The sequence below is a fragment of the Barbus barbus genome, assembly GCF_936440315.1.
Source record: "Barbus barbus genome assembly, chromosome: 48".
Taxonomy (NCBI): Eukaryota; Metazoa; Chordata; class Actinopteri; order Cypriniformes; family Cyprinidae; genus Barbus; species Barbus barbus.
This window is the reverse complement of record NC_136726.1, coordinates 8587919-8613117: the sequence shown is the minus strand read 5'-3', so window position 1 is coordinate 8613117 and position 25199 is coordinate 8587919. Positions and strand designations below refer to the sequence as shown.

The 25199-nt window shown below is 35.2% G+C and overlaps 1 protein-coding gene across 1 annotated transcript in view; it reads left to right on the top strand.

Annotated features, from left to right (window-relative positions):
- The window catches only part of LOC306866850 (talin-2-like), a gene marked incomplete at its 5' end in the record, with an annotated part of 88830 nt that overhangs the window by 48659 nt on the left and 14972 nt on the right, over nucleotides 1-25199 (top strand). Inside the window, 21 exons of the mRNA XM_079412242.1 lie at nucleotides 93-221; nucleotides 308-410; nucleotides 3370-3578; nucleotides 4164-4283; nucleotides 4464-4661; nucleotides 6480-6619; nucleotides 9083-9176; nucleotides 9892-9981; nucleotides 10063-10185; nucleotides 11011-11154; nucleotides 11303-11464; nucleotides 11658-11798; nucleotides 13520-13701; nucleotides 15871-16003; nucleotides 18072-18173; nucleotides 18610-18780; nucleotides 18996-19142; nucleotides 20346-20447; nucleotides 20535-20654; nucleotides 22735-22881; nucleotides 25021-25187. Coding sequence (XP_079268368.1) covers nucleotides 93-221; nucleotides 308-410; nucleotides 3370-3578; nucleotides 4164-4283; nucleotides 4464-4661; nucleotides 6480-6619; nucleotides 9083-9176; nucleotides 9892-9981; nucleotides 10063-10185; nucleotides 11011-11154; nucleotides 11303-11464; nucleotides 11658-11798; nucleotides 13520-13701; nucleotides 15871-16003; nucleotides 18072-18173; nucleotides 18610-18780; nucleotides 18996-19142; nucleotides 20346-20447; nucleotides 20535-20654; nucleotides 22735-22881; nucleotides 25021-25187 — 2924 coding nt within the window. The remainder of the gene's footprint in view (nucleotides 1-92; nucleotides 222-307; nucleotides 411-3369; nucleotides 3579-4163; nucleotides 4284-4463; nucleotides 4662-6479; nucleotides 6620-9082; nucleotides 9177-9891; nucleotides 9982-10062; nucleotides 10186-11010; nucleotides 11155-11302; nucleotides 11465-11657; nucleotides 11799-13519; nucleotides 13702-15870; nucleotides 16004-18071; nucleotides 18174-18609; nucleotides 18781-18995; nucleotides 19143-20345; nucleotides 20448-20534; nucleotides 20655-22734; nucleotides 22882-25020; nucleotides 25188-25199) is intronic.

The window sequence follows — 25199 nt, the reverse complement described above, 5'->3', positions numbered from 1 at the left end:
CCCTGTCTAAGGTGTATAGACAATGGAGCTTTTTTCACAAAAGTTGGCTGAAAATTTTTGTTTATTTGTTATCTTTGTGTATTGTTTCATAGGCTCATGAGACGTGTGGTCCTCTGGAGATCGACTCCGCTCTCAGCGCTGTTCAGACTCTCAAGAGTGAACTACAAGATGCTAAAATGGCCACACTGGAAGGACAACTCAAACCGTTACCAGGAGAATCGGTAGGTGAAATTTATCACATAAAACTAAATCATCAGACTTGTTAGCAGTAGTCCTCAACGTTACTTCTTCACACTTGTGTCTGTAGTTGGAGAAGTGTGCTCAGGATCTTGGAAGTACATCTAAAGCTGTGGGCTCCTCCATGGCCCAGTTATTGACCTGTGCCGCCCAGGGCAATGAACATTATACTGGTGAGATGACTCATGTTGCTTTTCAGCATATGAAATACAATATTTCAGGAGAATAGATCTATACTGAATATGAAATATTCAGTATAACAACAGGATTTACACAAGTAGGACACGTTCCTGGATTAACGTCTCATCAACCAATTATTACCCTTTGAATTTTGGGTTAAGGCCTTGATTGTTTGGTAGAACACAAACAGCAAATGTTGATCCATGTCTTGTTTTTGTAAATAACGTTAAACCGAATGATTAATGACTATTTGACTTCATCCTAAATCCTGTGTCTGTTTGCCTCTTTAAGATGAATCGCTTGATGTATTCCCCAATTGTAAGTTGCTTTGGGTAAAAGTGTCTACAAAATTAATAAATGTAAATGAATTATGTACTATTTGAATACAAATTTAAATAAACGCTCCAAACATGCTTCATCTGAAGCAATTTACAATGCTTTTAAGATATATCTTATGTGTGTTTGCTGGGAATCAAACCCAAGACCTTGGCATCCCTTGTGAAATTCTCTACTAGTTGAGCTAAACAAAAAGTAGTTAATCATCCAAGTTTTTACAATCAAGAATCTTTTTTTATTTATTTTTTGCCACAAAAAAAGACAAATTCTTCTTCTAAAAATGCATCTACGAGATGCTTGTAAACTGGCTGAGTTTTCCCAACAAAGCTGCTTCTTCCAAATTAAAGGCATGAAAACTGATAGGAGAGCGATGCTGTAACTTACCTGCACCACCCATCAATTTTTCACTCTGTCTGGCTGGATCACTGCTCTCAGGAGAGCTTCTGAAGAGAGATTTTATTGGCATGCTCGAACAAATCCCCCCTCTTCCACTCCGGCTCCTGCAGCTTCTCAAGTCAAGGGTATAACTAACCCCCGTCCCTCATTAATCTTATTTTCACTAGATTTAACATACCATCAGCAATTGGGCTCTACTTGGCTGGATAATGCAATTTGATGCAATTTGTCTGCATTGGCCCTTCTTTTTTTTTGCTTTCTGTTCTATAAGTAAAGGCCAGATCCCATATGGCGCCTTATTTTCTTTCCACACTCATTTGTTGGAACAGCAGGGGCATTCTCGGTCAACCATGCGCCAAAATGAGTCTTAAAGCTTTATTTGGAGCAAGACATTTGAGCTGGGTGCTTCAAAAATGTCCGTCATTTTGCATTACAGTTTATTGTCGTCGGTCAGTAAATGTAGAAATAAGGTAAAAAAAAATTAATGTGTTGCTAATTTATAATGTATGGATATTATGCAAGACTGTGCAGAAGTGGATGACCAGAATGAGTTTTTTATGACTGATACCAGTGTTGATATTAAGAGAAGAATGTGGTTGAATGCCATTTATATGCTATAATGGTATCAAAAAATGAAACAAAAAAAATCATACAAATTGGCAAAACTAAATGAACATTTATTTAGCACATTTTCTCTTTAAAAACAAACACTCTGAAGATGAATTAGGCCAAGCAGGCATCGTTATCAAATGATGCAGACTTCACAATGATAGACCGATATAATCTCAGAATGCCAAATATCAGCCAAATAATCAGATTTGTCCAGTCAGTTAATGTAAAAGATATGATCTCATACTATCAAAAATCATCCAATTAATTGTTCAGAGTGATATGTCCTGTGATCGCTATGGTAAATATAATATCAAAATGTCAAAAATACTTTATGATATGGCCGATATATCGGTCGATAATTGATCAATATAATCTCAGAATGCCAGAAATTTTCCAATTATTGTCCAGTTATATATTGTTCGATTGCTATGATAAAAATATTCTTAGATTGCTAGATATCATTGTCTTAATCAGTCTGCCCAGTTTATCAGAACACTGATAATTATAATCTCCTAATGACAGATATCATAGATTAAATGGTCTGATCAATATATTGGTTGATCATTATGATCAAAATAGTCTCATAATGGCAGATATTGGCAGATTAATCAGACAATAATCGCGAAATTCAATGACTTATTATTCTAGTCAATAAATCAGCTAGTCACTGAGATAGATATAATGTCACAGTGCTAAATATTGGCCGATATATTTGTGATCAACATGCTAAAAAAAATCATTAAATGGCAAATTTATGCAGATTAATCAGACTGGCCAATATATTGGTCAATCACTATGATAAATATAATCTCAAAATTGTTCAGTCTGGTTGATACATATTGAACGATTAATTGATGATATATTGCCCAATTGCTATGAAAAATATAATCTCAGAATACCAAGTATAGTCTTGTTAATATATTTGTTGATCACTGATATAATCTCAGAAATATTGAAAATGTTATCAGATTAATCGGTCTATCTGTTATATCAGTAGATCACTGTAATAGATATAATAGCAGAATCTCAAATATTGCCCAGTTAATTGATCTGACTGTTAAATCAGTAGATCCCTGTGATGGATATTATCTCAGATTGTCTAGATACTTTCTAATTACTAAATCTGTTTTATTGGTAGATCACAGTGATTTAATCTCAGAATGCAAAATGCCTTCCAGTTAATTGGTCTGACTGTTATATTGGTAGATTAATGTATTATATATAGAGCCTAAGAATGCCAAATATTGTCAAATAATCGGACTGACTGTTATATTGGTAGATCATTTTAATAGATATAATCTCAAAATGGCAAATGATTAATCAGTCTGACATTTATATTGGTAGACCACTGTGATGGATATAATCTACGAATGCCAAATATTGGCCGATTAATCGGTCTGACTGTTATATCGGAAGATCATTGTAATAAATATAATCTCAAAATTGCAAATATTGGCCGATTAATTGGTCTGATGATTATGTTGTTAGATTACTGTGATAGATATAACCTCAGAAAGCCCAAAAATTGTCCAGTTAATTGTCCTGGTCCATATATCAGTTATAATATATATTTGTAATTGCTTGTATTTGTGTGTGTGTTTGCGGCAGGTGTGGCAGCAAGGGAAACCTCTCAAGCTCTGAGGACATTGGCCCAGGCCGCGAGGGGAGTGGCAGCGAGTACCGTGGAGCCCCAAGCTGCAGCAGCCATGCTGGACTCTGCCTGTCACGTGATGGAGGGCTCGGCCATGCTAATCCACGAAGCCCACCAAGCCCTGGTGTGCCCTGGTGATGCAGAGAGCCAGCAGAGATTAGCACAGGTAGGACGACTCACATTACATGCATTCCACCTTTAAACAACACGCAAATCAGAATCAGAATCAGAATGAGCTTTATTGGCCAAGTATGTTTACACATACAAGGAATTTGTTGTAGTGACAAATAACAACAGACGTCCACCCATCTGCGAGAACATTTATTCAATGACAAGTAGACGCTAAAGTAGAAGTTTAGTTACATAGTTATCCAAAATAAAAGTATTTATTCATCTTTATATGAGGCCAGAATAGTTTTTGTCTTCTTCAGCTACTGTGTTAAAACCAGGTCAATCTCCCATCAGCTCCCTCTTGGCAATTATCTCCAATAAACTGAGCTATCTTTTATTGTCTCTCTGTTTCTCGGCGGCCCTTTTTCTGGAAGGTGCCAGCATGCCTCCTGATTCGCACAGGTTCCTTTGGGATGCAAACATATTTGCTCAGCATATGCCTGTGACAGTGGCATAAATTAGGGACATGGTTTTCTCTGTTGTGCCGAGGGGCTGATTTGAATTTTAGATGCACGCCGTATCTCTCTGGGCCTTTGTAGAGTTATTGGTGGAAATGTGTGTGTTTGTTGGTGTTTTTCAGGTGGCGAAGGCTGTCTCTCACTCTCTGAATAACTGTGTGAACTGCTTACCTGGACAGAAGGATGTGGACTTGGCTCTCAGGAGCATTGGCGAGGCCAGTAAGAAATTGCTGGTGGAAAATGTAAGTTTTTTTGTCAGTTCTTTGTAGCTACTAGTGAGTGTAAACAACTGTGTAAATTATCAGAAAAAAACGTCATTACATAAATTGTCACAATTTATAAATGCTAGCTGTACACAGAAATTCCATCTGATCATGTTTCATGAATGAGGCCCAACAGTGATCAACCCTAACTTTTTCCAGCTTCCTCCATGCTCCAAATCCTTCCAAGAGGCCCAGACTGACCTGAACCACACGGCAGCGGAGCTCAGTCATTCAGCCGGGGATGTGGTGCAGTCTTCACGTGGGAGCAGCAGCCAGCTGGCTGTGGCTTCCGGGAAGTTCAGCCAAGACTTTGACGAGTTTTTAGATGCTGGCATCGAGATGGCCGGACACACTCAGGCATGGTTTTAATGCCCTCTTAGAACTGGGAGATGGTTCTTGACATGCTCCACCCACAGAGAAATCTCATTGGTCCGTTTACATTTATGCGTTTAGCAGACACTTTTATCAAAGTCAACTCTTCAAAGAGCTAACAATATTCATAATACACAATGCCAGGTTTATTAAACAGCTAGATTAGGTCCAAAATCCCACTTACATAACTTCACATTTATCAAATATGTTCTTTCTCAAAGTGAATTTGTTGCTTTGCACAGCATTTTGCTTTCAGTGAAATAACAATTATGAAACATTTTCATGTACACATGTATTCAAAAGATGTAAGATGTTTTTGAAAGAAGTTACTTCTGCTCACCAAGGCTGTATTTGTTTAAAAATACAGTAAAGAGTAATATCGCAAAATATTATTGCAATTTAAAATGTGTTTTATATTTGAATATATTTTAAAACGTAATTTATTCCTGCCATGCAAAGCTGAATTTTCAGCATCATTACTCCAGTCTTCAGTGGCACAGGATCTAATATTTAGAATCTTAGACTTTAGAAATCATTCTAATATGCTGATTTGTATTATTATATGATTCGTGCTGCTTAATATTTTGTGGAAACTTTAAACTTTTTTTTTTTTTTAGAATTATTTGATTCAAAGAGCAGCATTTAATAGTTTTTGTAACAAAAGTGACAGTAAATACTTAGAATTAAATGCATCCTTGCTGAATACCTATTACATTCTTTAAAAATAAAATAAATTTTTGAAAGGTAGTATACATTATATATGTCAAACAATTAACCAAAAAGAAAAAACTAATGGCAGTCACGTTTTCTAAAACTTTATATATGCATTTTGAAGTTCTGATTCATTTGTTAATTAGCGCCTCTCTTCTAATTCACTCAGGCACATAATTGTTCCAGAGAGCATGAAGATGCTCCACCCTAATGCAATCTTTGATGATGTTCTGGTTCTGCATGTTTTGTTGATTAATTTGGAGATGCAGGCGAGCAAAGGGGTTGATGGAGCGTGACATGCCTATTAAAGGATGACTGAGGGATAGTGCGGGACACAGAGGTCTGCCAGGACAGGCCAGGCCAGAAGCCATCAGCAGATAACTCTTTGAGACTAGTGCCCATTGAAATGACATGTAAAATAAGAGCCACAGTTTGCTATTTTTAAGGGCAAAATTAGAAAAGCAAATCAACTTGGCTCATGAATATTAATTATGTGGAATCATATAATTAATATTCAGTAGGCCTACAATGCCTTGAAAGTCAGACAATGGTTTACCACCTGTTTTGGTCTGTTCTTCACACAAAGCTGTCATATGTCTACAGAAGACATGAAATATGTTGCGTAAGTAAGTTGTATGGACCACATTTATGATACTTTTATGATATTTTGCATCCTTTTTGAAGTTTGAAAGCTTCCCCGTTAGAAAAGTATCACAAACAAGTTTACATTTTGCAGTTTTGACTGTTTTTCCTCACAATTCTTAGTTCATAAGAGAATTGCAAGAAGTAAAGTTAGAATTGTGAAATAAAAAGTCAAAATTGCCTTTGTTTTTATTCCGTGGCAGAAACAAGCTTCCATAGAAAAGTGACGAGTATGCTATTAAAAGCCTCTTCTTTTGTGATCCTTAGAAGTAAGTCGGTCATATGGGTTTAAAATGAAATGAGAGTAGTGATATTTTTAGGTGACCTATCCATTTAAAACCATAAAATATAACCTGAATTCAAAGAACACTACACATTTTTCTGCTGAAATAAAGTTGAAGAACAACATAGTTTGACTGCAGGCTGAGCTGCCGTCTTCTGTTTCCATAGTCCAAAGATGACCAGATCCAGGTGATTGGCAACCTGAAGAACATCTCTATGGCGTCCAGCAAGCTGCTGTTGGCCGCCAAGTCCCTCTCCGTTGATCCAGGGGCGGCAAATGCCAAGAACCTCCTCGCAGCTGCTGCACGGTAGGAATGAGCTTCATTCGGCAGTCTAGAGAGTTTAGTGATCATTAACCAGTCAACCTGAGGGGCAGCCTGCTGGCCAATGACAAAAAATGAGCTATTCAGCTGAAAGTTTATGCAAAATGAGAACCTGTTTGTATGAGTGTGTGAGAGCGTGCCTACCTAACCATATTTTGATACATTTGTATCCAAAAGTGACATAAATCTGACAAAACAATGTAAATAAATTTTGTTGGTCACACTTTATTTTAAGGTCCAATTCTAGTTATTAACAAACCATTAACTATGGCTTTTGCCTCAATAAACTCCTAATTTGATACTTATTAATAGTTGATAAGGTAGGTTTTAAGGATGTAGAATATGGTCATGCTGAATATTTGGTTTATAAGTACTAATAAGCAGCAATTTGTTAATAATAGGCATGCTAATAAGCAACTAGTTAATAGTGAGAACTGGTCCCTATACTAAGGTGTTACCATTTTTTTTTTTTTATAGTAAAAATGCAGAAAGTTTTCTGTTAAGGTGTGAATTAGGGTTAGGTTGTATTATACATAACTAGCTGTATATAAAAACGGCCACACTTTAGTTTAGGGACCAATTCTCACTATTAACTACGACTTTTGCCTTCGTAAACTCTTAATTTACTGCTTATTAATAGTTAGTTAGGTAGTTGTTAAGTTTAGGTATGGGGTAGGGTTAAGGGATCTAAAATATGGTCATGCAGAAAAAGGCATTAATATGTGTTGTTTTATAAGTACTAATAAACAGCTTATATGATAGTAATATTCATGCTAATAAACTAGTTAATAATGAGCATTAGTCCTTAAAATTGAATTATCGATGTTCTGTCTACCAAATGTAACCTTGAGGAAAACAAATAAGGTAACACTTTATTTTAGGGTCTCTTAACTAGTTGCTTATTAGCATACATATTACTAGAATATTAGCCATTTATTAGTAGTAATTGAGCACATATTAATGCCTTATTCTACATCCCTAATCCTACCTAATACCTAAACTTAACAACTACCTTACTAACTATTAATAAACAGCAAATTAGGAATTTATTTATGTATGAGTGTTTGAGTAAATGTTTTGTTAGTGTGAATGTTTGTCTTTGTGTTTGTTATTGTTTTGTTTGTGATTATTAGGGTGAGTTTGTTTCTTGTGTATTTTGTGTATTAGTATGCCTTTTGTTTGTTATTGTGTGTGTAGGTTTGTTTGTTAGTGTGTGTTTTATGTGAGATTTGTTTGTTATTGTGTATGTTTGTGTGTGTTCGTATGTGAGGTTTGTTAGTGTTTGAGTTATGTTTATTGTGCTGGCATGTTTGTGTTTGTTAGTGTGTCTGAGAGAGAGTTTTGTTATTGTGTGTGTGTGTGTTAGTATTTAAGTTGTTTATTATTGAGTATGTTTGTTTGTAGTGTTGTTGTGTTTGAATTTTGTTTGTCATTGTGTGAGTACAGTATTCTTTTGTTTCTAGTGTACATGTTTTGATTGTTAGTGTTTACATTTTGTTTATGAGTGGGCGTATTTTTGCTTGTACATGTGTTTTTGTGTATGTGTTAGCTTGTATGTTTGAGGATTTGTTATTTGGATTTACTTGTTTGTGAGTGTTTTTGTTTGTGTGTGTTTGTTATTGTGTATGTTTGTTAGTGTTTGAGTATTGTTTGTTAATGTGTATGTTTGTGTGTGTGCATGTTTTGTTAGTGTTTGAGTTTTGTTTGTTAATTTGTGGGTGTGTTTTGTTTGTGCATGTGTTTGTTTGGGTGGGTGGGAGTGATTTGTTTGTTAAAAGGTTTTGTTTGGATTTACATGTATGTGAGAGTTTTTGTTTGTGACTTTGTTATTGACTTTGCTGCTGTGTTTGTTAGTGTGTGTCAGGTTTGTGTTTTTTGTCCAACGTCCCCTGCACAAGCATAATAATACAGCATAATAGACATAATAAGTAATGTCATAAGGAAAATTGGAAGAAAAAAAAGGAGAATTGTTTTGGGCTTGAGTTACATTTACGGCCAGAATAGGGGATAGAAAATATTATTAGCTCAATATAAAACAGTAGTCACTGGAAAGTACCTATCATGATGAAAAACAATTCTGTGTGTGTGTGTGTGCGTGTGTGTGTGTGTGAGTGTTGCAGAATCCTCTCAGGTACCACAGGAAAGCAGCTGCTCCTGAGGGTTTTGAGCTAGATTGATTTAGTTTCCTTAATGAAGGCGAGAGCAGGCTGACACACATACACACTCCGACACACACATACACTAAATCAAATCTTGGTTCATATGAGTGTAACAAAACCTTGTTTTGTCATGATTCTGATAAATTTGTAAGACCTCAATGTTAGGGCCTCCTTCCTACATTTAGGGAGTGAAAGCTCAATGAGTCTGAGAAAAAATAGATTTGATAAGGGAAGTCTTTGAAGGAGCTTTTTGTGTCATTCTGACTGTGTGTGATTTTCTGTGTTTCAGAGCGGTCACAGAGAGCATTAATCAACTCATCACACTATGTACACAGCAGGCACCAGGACAAAAAGAGTGTGACAACGCTCTACGAGAACTCGAGGTACTTGAACAAACACACTTAATCTCTCAGTTTTATATTTGAGATGAGTATTGATGAAATTATGATGGTTTTGTACTTCTATGAATGTAAAGAAAAATAATTAATTACTTTCTTATAAACATACATATATGAATATTACAATATTACAATATATTGTTATATATATATATATATATATATATATATATATATATATTAGTGTTTTTTTTTTGTTGTTGTTGAATTTGTTTCACAAATATTTCAATAAACAGTATGAAATAAACAAGATGAGGGCCTGTTTTTTGCATTAGGTCTTCTATGGTGGTCTTATATAAATAAGATTAAAGATAAGATCAGATAAAAGTTAGATGATATTTGGCATTATTTGTTGATTAAAAACAGCCTTTTGTGTGATGTCTTTGTGAAACATTCAAATATACCAGCCACAGGCCAATTGTGTGTTAAAGTAGAGCCAACTATGATGATTTGGCGTCTGTGAATGATTATAATTTGTCCAAACCTGTGTGTGTCTCCAGTTATCATTTTGAAATGGGTTGTTTCAGCCCCACTCACAATGCTTTTTGTTCATTTTCTGAGGTATTTGGTTGTGTGCTTTTTATTACATTTATGAGCCTTGAAATTCTTTGATATACTGTAAGTTAGAAATATCTCAAAGCAACAGGCATGTTCAACATCTTAAAGTGTATTAACCTGTCCCTCTCCCACGTACACACAGGCTGTTCGAGGAATGTTGGACAATCCCAATGAGCCGGTCAGCGATCTCTCTTATTTTGACTGCATTGAGAGCGTTATGGAGAATTCCAAGGTAAAGAATCCATCACAACGTTCCTGAATTCTCTAAAGAAATGTTCATTCCAAAGATTTACACATCTCACCGTCTCAACAGGTTCTCGGGGAGTCCATGGCTGGAATCTCACAGCACTGTAAGACGGGAAACGTGCCAGCGTTCGGGGATTGTGTGGGTGTGGCGTCCAAAGCGCTGTGTGGGTTGACTGAGGCGGCGGGACAGGTGAGCTTTTGGCCTGATACCCTCAGGCTGCTCCCACAATGCATTTGAAACATTATGCTTTAGAAATGCAATTACAAATGCAATAGCTAACTTTTATCAACACCATTTGATTTAATCGACAACTTGAAAATGCTTTTGAAACACATTTAGCTTTTGGTGACATTTCTGAGGGTAACTGAATAGTTAGAGGGAAATAATGTAGGACAGGGCTTGTTTTTATTCATCAGTAAATTACAATATAATATAATAATACAGAAAGAAAGAAAATAATAGTGCATTGATTTTGTCAGCAGAGATGTTTTTAGATGAAATAAGGTTCATTTTGGAGTAGTATTAAAAAATATATTTTTTTATAATGATATCAAGTGCACAAATTAAGAAAAATTGGTCATATATAATGTAATATAATATAATAATTATGAATATAATAAATTGAAATATAATAATTAAAATAAATAAATAAAGTTGTTTAAAAAATGGATTAAAGAGACAAAAGTCATTTATTGACTGTCATTTAACCACTGCATTGGTTTTGTCTGTTGTTTCGGAGGTGGAAAAAGGTCATTTTGATGTGATTTATTATTTTATAGATTAAAAAATTATAATAAATATTTATTATAATAATGTATGCTACTACACAAATGAATCTTGCACAACAAGGGAAATTTATAATATAATATTAAATAATAAATTTAAATAATAACAATTAATATGATATAATAATATTAAATAAATTAATTAATACATACATTTTGGTTTCATGTTGAATTTACTAGTTATTAACTCCCAACTTCTTTTTTTTGGCGTGCCTTTATTTTTCGTCAGGCCTCTTATTTGGTAGGAGTCTCAGACCCCAACAGCCAGTCGGGTCATCAGGGATTGGTCGATCCCATCCAGTTTGCAAGAGCCAATCAGGCGATTCAGATGGCCTGCCAGAATCTGGTGGACCCGGCCAGCAGCCCATCCCAGGTGACTGGCTCTTAAATATCAAGTTTCATTCTTTATTTTTTACTTGTCTGGCCATATCCTGATTGGCTTTTTGTGATTTTCTTTTTTTTTTTCTTTTTTTTTTTTTTTTCTTTGTGGCTTGCATTTCCTCGTCTTTTTGTTTGTGTAGGTTTTGTCAGCAGCTACCATTGTTGCAAAGCACACCTCGGCTCTTTGCAACGCCTGTCGTCTAGCATCTTCCAAAACAGCCAATCCTGTAGCCCGGAGACATTTCGTGCAGTCAGCCAAAGAGGTCGCCAATACCACGGCTAACCTTGTCAAAACTATAAAGGTACAGCCTTCAATTATTTATCAAAAGATCATTTGGTACCAAAGTAATAGAGAATTGATTGAATCATATGCATTAGCATGAAGACTGTGAGCTTCTCTGACCATTTTCAACCTTATAAGCATTGATAAAGCTTTATTTATGTGTGAGGATTGAAGTGTTTCAGCAGATGTGATCTCTCTGCTGTGTTTCTCAGGCCTTGGACGGGGATTTCTCAGATGAGAACCGCGAGAGGTGCCGAGTGGCCACGACCCCGCTGATAGAAGCTGTGGATAATCTCTCTACCTTTGCCTCCAACCCTGAGTTTGCCAGCATTCCTGCGCAGATAAGCCATGAGGTGATGAAATACTGAATACCACAATATTTCATTTATTATTTTTTGTGTGTGTGTGGGTACTCATTCCACTGAATTTTTAGAGCCAAATTTTAAATCTTGAACTAAATCAGGAGGACAGACAAATCTAAAAATGTCAAGACAATGCCCTGGGGTTAGGATTTGTCTGTTTTGGGCATTCCAGACAAACTGTGTAATAGTGAATCTTTCTACATGTTACAGCCGATTTGTTCAAAAGCACTGATTCGTTCAGGAACAAAACAAATGACTGTCTTTGAATGAATCATTGCCAACTGATTTGTTCAAAAGCACTGATACGTTCAGGAACGAAACAAGTGACTGTCTTTCTGAGTAAGTCGTTAAATCATTAACTCAACCAATTCATTCAAAAGCACTGATTCTTTCAGAAACAAAACAAGTGACTGGTTGTGTCCAAAATCAGATACTCTGTGAATAGGTAAATTTATAATTTATAATAAGGTAATTACTTTGCAAACATAAAAAAAGTATGTTCTATATAGTATGAATGTGTGTAGTATGAACATAATCTGTATGTACTACTGTACATCCATCATGTTTTCTTTGTCATGTGACCTACCAGCATCAGTTGCATTGCTTTACTGCCATTCACAAATATTCTCAGATAATCTCCCTGTTTTATGAATTACTACAAATTACTTACAAATTAGTACTTTCACATACTGTTTTTCACCTACAGTATTGTAGGGAAGTATGTGATTTCCAATGCAGCCCGTTTTTATAAGCGAGTTATAGAACCGTTCACTTGACCAATTGGATTAAAGGCGCTGATTCATTTAGGAACAAAACAACTGACTGTCTGTATGAATGAGTCATTGAATCGTTTACTCAACCTATCCACTTACTACTCATTCAACAATTAAACAAGTGACTGTGTTTTTGAGTGAGTGATTGAATCATTTATTTAAATAATTTTTAAAAAAGGACTGATTCATTTAGAAACAAAACAAGTGTCTGGTTTAAGAGTGAGTTATGGAATTATTCACTCAAGCAATTAATTCAAAAACTCTGAAGAAACACCACTAGTGTGGGTTGCTCAGAGACAAGCAAAGGTTAATTTGTCTATTTTTTTTTACCATCAGTGAAAATGGTTCCAAAGTAACTGCCAATATTTTGTCTAAAATGAAAAATGTTCAACGTCAACTTTAGCAATTTCTCTTCACATGTATTGTATTTCTTTGTAAAATGTGCCTACGCTAACTTTGTGAATAACTAGATGAGTCCTATGTCTTTGAAATATTGCCTGTTATGTTGTGCCAAAACAAAGTGGTTTCTGACTGTTTGACACTGGACTTCCTCACAGGAAGTCTAAAAGGTCAGTGAGTATGGATGGGAGTTTTGCAACATTTTTTTAAGTCCCTGACAATTTTATCCCTTCAGTGTGTTTCTGGGGTTTGTGGGAGTTTGGCTCTGTTCTCACAGCAGCTTATTGCATGTTTTTAACATCTTGTTAGTTGTGAATAGAATTATTTAGGACTGAAAGTGTGTTTGTATCAACATTCAAACATTTTTGGTGATTCATCACATTTTTTGCATTTGATGTTCTGTTTTTTTAATATTTACAACATTTTGGTTATTATTTTCCCTTTATATATGGTACACACATTTTTATGTGACATTAAGAATGAAATAATTAAAAACACTGTAATCTAAATTGTTTTCAACTTATTTCTTTCCAATCCCAGGGTTCAGCAGCCCAGGAGCCGATCCTTCGCTCAGCTCGTTCAATGCTGGACAGCTCCACCCACTTATTAGAGACCGCCCGCTCTCTCATCCTTAACCCCAAAGACCCGCCCACCTGGTCCATCCTGGCAGGCCATTCCCGCACCGTGTCGGACTCCATCAAGAGCCTCATCACGTCCATCAGGTCAGCATCATGCAAATAAACACCTGATTCAGCGGTTTGGTGAATGTGAAAAGCTTGCGGCTTCAGTCTCCATCAGGTGATAAATAATAATAATGCGGGTAAAAGATGAGGTTTGATTTAAACATATTAAATAACTGAAGAGCAAGCGTTATTAACTGTAGCAGCTGTTCAGTCCTCACACACGCTCTCGTTCTCTTCTCAAATCTTCCTGCACACAGAGTCTGTTCTCCTCATTACATCTCCGGGAGGGGGGGGGAGTAATATCACCAACAAGCAGCAAAATTGAAAACCAGGGAAAGCCAATGAATACAAAATAATTATTATATTAAATTGAAACATAAAATATAATAACATAACAGTTAAGTAAATTAATGTATAAATACACAAAACTTTCACAATAATTATTTAACATAATCAATTTCATGTGTTTTAGATTTAGTACACATTTAAATATACAGTATATTTAATAAATCTGTGTTTATTTTAGTGCTGTCAGACGATTAATCGTGATTAATCGCATCCAAAATAAGTGTTTGTTTACATAATATATGTGTGTACTGTGTATTTTTATTATGCATATATAAATACAAACACATGTATGTATGTTTCAGAAAAATATGTTATGTTTATATATTACATATATTTATATACAATATAAATACATGTAGATGCATGTAAATGTTTTCAAAATATATACTGTATGTCTGTGGATTTATATATACATAATAAATATACACAGTATATACACAAATATTATGTAAACAAAAACGTTTCTTTTTAATCGTTAATCTTTTTACGGCACTAGTTTATTTTTTCTTTGGTGTCTGTTTCCTGATATGGATAATATTTCATTTAGACCTAGTTTTTATAAGACACACACTACTGTTTAAAAGTTTGTGGTCAGTAAGATTTCCTTTACTGAACATAAAAATGTTTTATTCAGGAAGGATGCATTAAATTGTGACAGTAATGACATTTATAATGTTACAAAGATTTCTATTTCAAATAAATTCTGTTCTTTTGAAATTTCTGTTCATCAAAGAATCCTGAAAAACAAATGTATCATGGTTTTACAAACATAGTAAGCAGCACAACTGTTTTCGATAATAAGAGATGTTTCTTGAGCAGTAAATCATCATATTAGAATGATTTCTGAAGGATCATGTGACACTGAAGACTGGAGTAATGATGCTGAAAATTCAACTTTGCATCACATGAATAAATTATATTTTACATAGAAAACAGTTCCCAATGTAACATTACTTATTTAACAAAATTATTACAGTTTTACTATTTTCAAATAAATGTAGCCTAGGTGAGCATAAGAGATATCTTTTAAAAACATTTCAAATATCTTACTGACTATTAAAAATGTGTTTTTTTAAACAATCAATTAACCAACATATAGCAATTCTTTCTTTCTTTCTCTCTTTCTTTCTTTCTTTCTTTCTTTTACAAAATTGCTGGTGCTTTAATTGCGTTAACAGTGATCATAAATATATACAGTAAATATTATGGTTATTTCAGAGGTTTTGATAAAAGCTTAAAAAGTCCTGCATCCATAAAAATAATTAATAGTAATAATAACAAATAAACACAATTTAATATTTTTCTTTTCCAGAGGCCAACAGTTGTTTTACAGTAGGTTTGTTTTTTCTGAAGGATTGTTTGAAGACTATTTTTCTGTAAATAATAGCTAAATAACAGACTGTGTCTGGTGTCACTGAGTTGTATTTTGCGGTAAGTGACTCTTTCTGGGTTTCTCTCTCCGCTGAGAGCACTGAGGTTGATTGATGTAGCATGAGCAGACTGAACACAGATCAGACACTCATCCACGCTTCTGCACAGAGAGCATGCAGACGACCTGATCTGAGATCAGTGACGGTGTCTTCTCGACTGTAACGCTCTCAGCAGTAGCAAGAACAGCGGCTCGGCTCGCTGCCCATCTGGCTGCCCTCCACACACTGTCCTCCCAGATCAACCAATCAGAACTGGAGCTCAGCCAGCCCTATGTGTGTGTGTGAGCAAAAACACCCACGTCTGCACAGACTCCTTTTTTATGAAACTGTAATGTACAATATCTGGACTGAGTTGAAAAATCTAATTCAATTAAGCTGAAAAACACCCCACGGCAACCCTGTAGCAACCTCATCTCCTGTGTTGTCACAGGGACAAGGCACCTGGGCAGCGGGAGTGTGACCAGTCCATCGACAGCATCAACAAGAGCATCAGGGACATCGAGCAGGTGTCCCTCGCCGCCGTGGGTCAGAGTCTTCCCCGCAGAGATGACATCTCTCTGGAGGTAAACCAATAAAACACCTGTCTGTGTCAAAACCTGCCATCACGCTGTAGCAACATTACGTTGCATTAATGTTGATCTGGTTCACTGTTATTTTCTATTAGGTCTACAACAGCTTGTGTTGTGACACCAAGTGTTATGAATCTATGGAGGATTAGGAGTGCTGCTTAAAAAAAGATTAAAAATGAAATTAATCAACGTATTTATTTGCTAATTAAAATGTAAGTACATAAAATACTTAAACTACAAATTGAACAAATAAATAGACATATACATCTATTTATTTCATAAATATTAAATTTTTAATAGAACAATTAAATATCATTTTATAAATGCTATACACTGCTTTTCTATATGCATTTAAAAAAAGACAAAAATTGGACAGTTCATATGTGGGTGCAGCTAATGAACTTTCAACTGGATTTTAAGACACACACCCATAAAATGTTGCATTTAATAATTTGTTATTCATGTATTATTTTAAACCATTAAATTTTATTTGCCAATTTTATAAGTAATTTCTTTACTTTTTTTAATTAATGAATAAATCAATACTTGATTAATTTTATTTTTAAGTAGCACCCCCAGTTCTCCATATCAGAGATTTAGTGTTATTTTATAATTATTTATATACTTATATAATATTAATAATTTGAAGTAGCTTTATTTTAATACATTGTCAGTTTTCATTATAATTTTAGTTTGCGTTTTATAAATTTTGTGCTTTCGTTATTTTTATTGGGGTTTTTGTTGTATGTAAAACTTTCAGTTTGCCTTTGTTTTTGTAACATTTTTAATTTTCCTACATTTCTGTAGCGTTTTTCATTTAACATAAACATTTACATTTTTTTTCATCTAATATATGGGTTTTTTTTTCAGCTGTATTTCAATAAACGAAAACCATTTTTAATAGTTTTAGTTTTATTTAACAGTAACAGCCCTTGTTTGATTTGTATCAAAATGCCCTTTGGGATTAATAACTGTGTTTTAGTTTGTTAAAAAAAACATTGCTGGTGATAATGTTAGTATTATTTAGTGCTGTCAACCGATTAATCGCGATTAATCGCATCCAAAATAAAAGTTTTTGTTTACATAATATATAAGTATATGTACTGTTTATTTAATATGTATATACACACACAGTATATATTTAGAAAATATTTACATGTATATAAATTTATATATTTGTTATTATATTTTTTTATATATAAATATATTTAATATATAAACATATGCATGTATATATTTAAGAAAAATATGTTGTGTTTGTATTTATATATACATAATAAACATACACAGTACACACTCATATATTATGTAAACAAAACTTTTATTTTGGATGCGATTAATCGCGATTAATCATTTGACAGCACTAGTATTATTGTTAAAGAGGGCAATTTTGTTCCGTTTTACTTTTGATATCTTACGTATATATTTTAGTATAGTTTTTATGACCATTTTCACCCTTGTAATCAAGCAGGTTTATTTCACCTTTAATGTTTAAGAGTTTGATACTATACCTTTAAAAGTCACACTTTAGTTCAGGTTCAATTCTAACTAGTAACTAACTATTACCTGCAACTTTTGCCTCGGTAAACTCCTAATTTGCTTTGAATTAATAGTTAGTAAGGTAGTTGTCAAATTTAGGTATGGGGTAAGTTTATGGGATCTAAAATATCTCATGAAAAATAATGCATCAATGTGCACTTCATAAGTATTAATAAACAGCCAATATGCTAGTAATATGCATGCTGGTAAGCAACTAGTTAATAGTGAGAATTGGTTCCTACACTGAAATGTTACCCCTTTAAGAATATATACTGTAAATAAGATCTATTTTGATTGGCTAACCTCTATGTACTGTTCAAATCCCAGTGGACCAAGTTGTGGAAATGTGGCTGCCTAGTCAAATGTTCATGTTAATAGATGAATCATTATTTTAAACTTGGTCTTTTGATTGATATTTTTCATATTATAAACCCACTTTAACCTTAGTGCTAGTATTATTTTGGTATTATGAATGTTAGCATTAGCGTTTGAGGTAATGCTAATGTGACTCTGCTCTCATTAGGCTTTACAGGAGCAGCTGACGTCCGCCGTGCAGGAGATCGGCCACCTCATTGACCCCATCTCCACTGCAGCGCGAGGGGAAGCAGCGCAGCTCGGACACAAGGTAACGAAGACAAACACTGAAGTGCAAATAATGTTGCCTCTGCAGCAACTCCACGATTGGCCAAATACGAAATGTTCCTGGATCAACCACCTCGGCCTTCTTCGTACTTCCATATATTACGTCTTTTTTGTGCAAATCACACAGTGCCACTCGAATAAACATCATTTATTGATCACGTTATGACAGTATGTCTAAAAATACCTTTGAAAAATGTGTCTAAACCCGTTTTAATTAAATCCAGCTTTGTTTGTTGCAGCGAGATTGATGCCTCCTGTCTGTAGTGTTTGTCAGCTTGTCATTTGAATAAATAGCTGGAAAATAAAGAAGTTGTATGAGTTCCCTTTATATATCAATCTTGCCTGAAATATACACAGGAAACTGTATGTTTGCATGGCAGATCGTCTTAACACGTGTTTTTTTGTTTGTTTTTTTCCAGGTGACTCAGTTAGCGAGCTACTTCGAGCCAGTGATTGTGGCGTCGGTGGGACTGGCGTCTAAACATGCCGACCACCAGCAGCAGATGAACATACTGGATCAAACCAAAACGCTGTTTGAATCTGCTCTACAGATGCTCTACGCTGCCAAAGAGGGTGGAGGAAACCCTAAGGTAGAAATAACAACACATGGGGGTTTTTTATGAAAAAGGCTTCATGTTCTGAAAGCACCTGCAGGTTTGCGACTTGTAGCATCTGACGGCACATTCCCAGAGCTTCTGGTTAGAAAGAACAGACTTTTATTATGTGTGTGTGTTGATGAAGTGGTGCTAATGGTCTATGTTGGCCATCTTTATCCCATCAGCCACTAATTTTTTTGTTCTTGTAGGCGACCCACACCCACGATGCCATAGCTGAAGCGGCCCAGTTGATGAAGGAGGCAGTTGATGACATCATGGTGACCTTAAACGAAGCGGCCAGTGAGGGTGGGATAGTGGGCGGCATGGTGGAGTCCATTGCTGAGTCTATTGGACGGGTTAGTAACTCCTATTGAAAATTTGTGGATGACCGTGTTCGCTATTAATCACATCCAAAATAAATATATATAGGTACGGGTCTTTTGGTTCGGTACGCATGTGTACCTATCATTCGATTTTTTTCAGGAAATTCAGACAATAAATGCCATTTTGGCGCTCTTTGATGAGGCGCAACAGAACGCCTCAGTTCTGACAGCAGCGCGAGTGAGCGCGATCATCCCTTCATCTTTACTACTAGTTTTAATGTGAAATAAACATGAATTAACATCTCATGCCTCATGTATTTGCTCAATCAGTGTTTCACTCGCGGAAAGATGTGATTAAAACGGCTTTTAAACAAAATGTAACGTAGCATTTCATTTACCTCGGGCAAGTCATCAGTGTCCACAGCTCCTTGAAGTCTAGAGAAGAGCATTTCGCGAAATATTAGATTATATACTCATTATATTTTACTTTACCTGTTAGTGATGTCTTAATTATTTAATGTAGGCTATATTTAAATATATCTTTTATGAAACAAGTTATAACAGCCACTGTGTAAATGATTAGGCTATATTTCAACAACAAATAGAAATTGTAAAATATAGAAATCAATTTAAAAACTACACTGAGTGCAATTTGCATGTTTGCATACAATTTATTTATTTTTTTATTTGAGTGTTGATTATTAAAAATAAATAGTAATTCAATTTAAGTGTGGGCTCTGTTGTTAATTGTAACCTTATAGTAGGCCTAATGTAAAAGAGCTCCCTATAGTTTAGAGCAGAGGTAGATGTTTTTTATGAGGTAGATTTAAAGAAAATTTTAATTCTAATCAAATGTATTTAAAGAAAGAGCAGTTTGTTCAGTAAAAAAGTAAAAATGTAAAAGAAGAATGCTGTAGAATGCTTTCTGATGAAAGTCATCTCTAGCTGGCACTCGTATGTAAATGTGTCACAGATACTACAGCTGCCTCTGTATCTCATTATTAGACTGAATTGGCACAACATCTCCATTTATCAGCTCTGGATGCACGCAATCTTTCATTATACTGTCATGACTCACGGTGGAAGACAATGGCAGCCAATTGAATATCTGCACTCTGATCATTTTCTACGGGAATGATCGCAGCGCCGAGCACATGAACCACGCAAAGACTGTAATTTGTATTAGGACTGGATCCAGTATTACATCACTGTTATTTGGGTCTCTTTACTTCACAGATGGATGAAGGAACACCGCTGGAGCCTGACGGCACTTTTGTGGATTACCAGACCACCATGGTGAAGTTTTCAAAAGCCATCGCCATTACTGCACAAGAAATGGTGAGGACGCTCACTCAAAATGCTTCAACATCTTCTCACATCTTTAGTCACTGTATCACAGCTTTTGCTTCTGTTATGTGACCCTAGATGACGAAGTCAGTGACATGTCCAGAGGAGCTGGGTGGACTGGCGTCTCAGGTGACGGTGGATTACAGCCAGCTGGCACAACAAGGCCGTCTGGCAGCTGCCACTGCTGAGCTAGAGGAGGTGAGGATCAGTGCAGCAAGTGTGTCTCTACCCCCGCCGGAGCAGTGATTTGAGAAATGCACATTTACAGACACACTAATGGACATGCAGATGGCCTAAACCTCACATAAACTCCAGACTTAAAGGAAACAGATCATTTAAACTGAAACTGAATTTTCTTCTGTGAAACACAAAACCAGGCCTTTAGAAGTCCAGAATGCTCTTTACCATACAATCAAAGAACTATTGAACTCTGGAAAAATAAAACACCCTAAAATGTCATAAATTTAGTTTATATGACTTATGCGCTATATTATTATTACATAGCCCTGAGTCTTGCAAAAAGGAATTGCTGATTTGCAAAAAAAGGCATAATATTTGATGATACTGACTTCAGAAATATCAATAAAAAATTTCATTCACAGTTTTTTTCACAAAATAAGAATGTAGGATTTTTCATGATTCAGATTTAATGCACTTATCAAAATCAAAAAGCAGTTAAAAGGTCCCATTTTAATGACAAGATGAAGTATTCAAAATGTATCATTTAACTGACAATCTGCAAAGGAGTGGAAAAAGTATAAATCTGGCATAAAATGAGCATAAATACCGAGTTCAGAATCATTTGTACATGTAAAAAATGAGCTGAGAATTGAACAAATACAAATAACTTGGCTCAGAGGAAGATACAAATCATATCTTTTGTGGCAGTTTTTCTGGTGATTAAGGGATAATACAAGACTTTAATTAAAAAAAAACACTACTTCACCTTACAAGTGGTTGTTGAAAGCCAACAAATTGCATCATATTCTGTGAAAAAATGTGACCTGCTAGAGCAATACAGGCACTATTTTTGGAATCAGTACCTTTAAATTATTAAGAAACAAGTGTTTGATTTCATTCAATGAATATGATGCAGGGTAGCATTATTATTAGTGCTGTCAAACGCAACCAAAATAAAAGTTTTTGATTGCATAATATATGTGTGTGTACTGTGTATATTTATTATGTATATATAAATACACACACACATGCATGTATATATTTAAGAAAATTATGTTTATATATTAAATATATTTATATATAATATAAATTATATGAATACAAATATATGTATGTAAATACATGTAAATATGTTCAAAATATACACTGTGTGTGTGTGTGTGTGTGTGTGTGTGTTTATATACAGTATAAATAATAAATATACACAGTACACATATATTATGTAAACAAAATCTTTTATTTTGGATGCGATTTAATTATTTGGCAGCACTAATTATTAGTAGTATTAGCATTATTAATAATATATTGGAAAATAAGTGCCGAAAAACTAAAAGAAAATAAATAAAATATTGTTTGATCAACAGAAAATTAATATAAAAAACTTTCAAACTGTCTTATTGACACTTGTGCACTATATTCCAATCTTCTGAAGCCATTTGATAGATTTGTGTGAGAAATAGATAAATTCACTGTAAACTTCATCATTATTCACTCTCAAATTTTGTCCACAATAGTGTATCATAAGCATAATAAACATAATAAAACATAATATTTAAACATAATAAAAAATAAACTCATTCACACCTTCTTGTTTAGCGATTTAGTGCAAACACATGCAACTTGGTCAGTGTTGTATAGCAAACCTTATACTTCCATTTTGCATGGTGTTAAGCCTGTGAACAAAGGTGCGAACACCAGCCGACACATTTCACACCTTTGCTCTCACATTTGAAAAAAGGAAGCAGACATGTGGATGCGGTAGTCACCTGCTCTCTTCACTAGCATTTTTACATAAGCGGCAGATACCGTTACCATAGCAACCGTGCACCCCCACAAGCCTTAAAAGCCCGTTGTGATATTCATAATGAAGAGCCGCCCACCCATGGATCTGTGTGTCAGGTAATGAACATACAGTGCTGTCGGGCCCCCTCAAAGGCCGTCACAATCACTTCTTAATTATTGGATAGAGCTTTGTTGAACGGAGGCAGTGGCTTTTAGAGCAGTCGCAGAGCACGAATACATTCAGATTTAGACCCAGATTCAGGCTGACTTGGATGCCAACTCTTTCTTAGACTTGATATCATGGCTGTATTTCCAGGTGGGATCTCAGATCAAGACTCGGGTGCAGGAGCTGGGTCACGGCTGCATCTATCTGGTCCAGAAGGCCGGAGCCCTGCAGATGAGCCCGACGGACAGTTTCACCAAGAGAGAGCTGATCGAGTACGCCCGTGCTGTCACAGAGAAGGTAGGCTCACTCGGGATTGTGGGAGGCCGTTTCTTCTGTGTAGTTTGCTGCATTACTTTGTTTTGTTTCTATTAACTTTTTATCATGGCATTAGAAAATAATTTTGTTTTAAAAGCCTCTTCTGACTTCACTTTTAAAATACTGCTGGTTTATTTAGAAGTATGCTGCACTTGCTAAGGCTCATATTCACATCGTTAAAAAAATGGTTGAAAATTGTATTGAAACTTTTATTGAGACCAGAATATCATACGGACATTAGAGGGGGTGATACCACCCACACTTTAGAAATAACATAGCAACACCATGTCAACTACCTACAACCCTCTAGCACCATTTTGGCAACCCCCAAAAACATTGCATAGCATCACCCTGTAGATTAATGATGACACCTTCGTAATAGCATAGCAACACCCATGCTACCACCCACAACACCCTAGCAATAACATAGCAACGCCCTATCGACTACCCATAACACCCTAGCAATACACTGGCAACCACCAACAACACGCTAAAAATAACATAGACATACCCTGTTGATTACTGACGACACCTTAGTAAAAGCATAGAAACACCTATGCTATCACCCACAACACCTTAGCAATAACATTCCAATCACATAGCAACACCCTGTCAACCACCTATAATGCCCTAGAAACCACATAGTAATGTCATTGATACCCACTACAACATCTTAGCAATCACAATGCAACACTTTCAACTACCCACAACACCCTAGCAACCACATAGCCACAATACTTTAGTATAGCAACACCTGTGCAACCACCCACAACACCCTAGCAATCATATAACAGCACTCTTCCAGCTAAACTTGCTACATCATATCAACCATATCAAGCTTATGCTTCTTCATACTCTTTTTTGGATATGTTTAAGTTAAAATTATTTTGTATTGTGTTGTATTGTTTTTGTTTTGTTTTTATTATATCTAACAATACAACAGCCATAGAACCACCAGCAACACTGTAGAAACTGCATAGCAGCGCCCTGGCAAATACTCACACTCAGACAGGCACAATGAGAGTCGCCTGCTTATTTTCAGTGACTGCACTTTTCATTCTTTATGTTCCAGCTGTTTTTCTACTATTGTTGGAATGAATGCCGGAAGCCCCGGTTGAGACTGTATACAGTAGATGACATCCGTCAGTGTGTCATATTGTCTTTGATTACATCTCAGTAGCTGGAGTCGGTCTGTCCCGCTGTGGTGGCGCTGTGACCCCTCGCTGCTTTAAATGAGCTCTGTTAAATGCGTCCATGTCCCCCACCGGCCCCATTTAGTTCAAACCTCAGCTCTGCCTGCAGTCATTTCTGTATTAAACGTGAATAGGGACGGTTACATTTGAATGCCTCCCTTATGGACTTTCACATCTACTCATGAAGACAACTCAATTGTTCTCTATATCTCGGTGCCTCTCTCTCTCTCTATGTTCCTCTCTGTTTCTCAAAGTGTTAGTCTAATGGACTTACCCATCTTTAAGTAGCTTGTCAGAGTCCATCACTCAGTATTTGTCTTTCTCTGATGTTGGTGATGGCTGAAGCAGTTATGTTAATACAGATTTAGGACCTGTTTGTATTGCATCTAGTGTAGCTTGATGGAATATTTTATTATATCATATCATATTAAGACATAACAATAATATTATTGTATGGATATGTATTTAATTAAACTGTAAATTATGTAGTTGTAATATATTATGTATTTCTAATTAAACTATTTAAATTATGTAATTATAATATATTTAAAAAATACTGTAAACCTTTTATTGTTGTTTGCTTATCAATATAATTATATTATTGTATTTTTTAATTATTTCTTTCAATTATGTAATTATAATATATTGACTTTCTAAAACTATTACTGTTTATAAATATATGTATTCCTATATGTATAACACTCAAAACCTTACAAAACGTTACATAATATTATTGTTATTATTATTATTATTAATTTCATTATATGTGTGAATAAAACTGTCATTTAAATTTAAATACATTAAATACATTGGATAAAATAAACGAAATATTAATTTTATTATTAACGCCCGAGAAAACTGGCATGGAAAACTGTCCCAACTCTTCCTATGGAGTTTATAATGAAGTGTGATTCACTCTGTCCTGCAGGTGTCCATGGTGTTATCAGCCCTGCAGGCTGGTAATAAAGGAACTCAGGCCTGCATAACTGCAGCCAGTTCTGTCTCTGGCATCATTGCTGATCTGGACACAACCATCATGTTCGCCTCTGCCGGCACACTGAACGCAGAGAATGAAGAGTCTTTCGCAGACCACAGGTGAGACCTAGT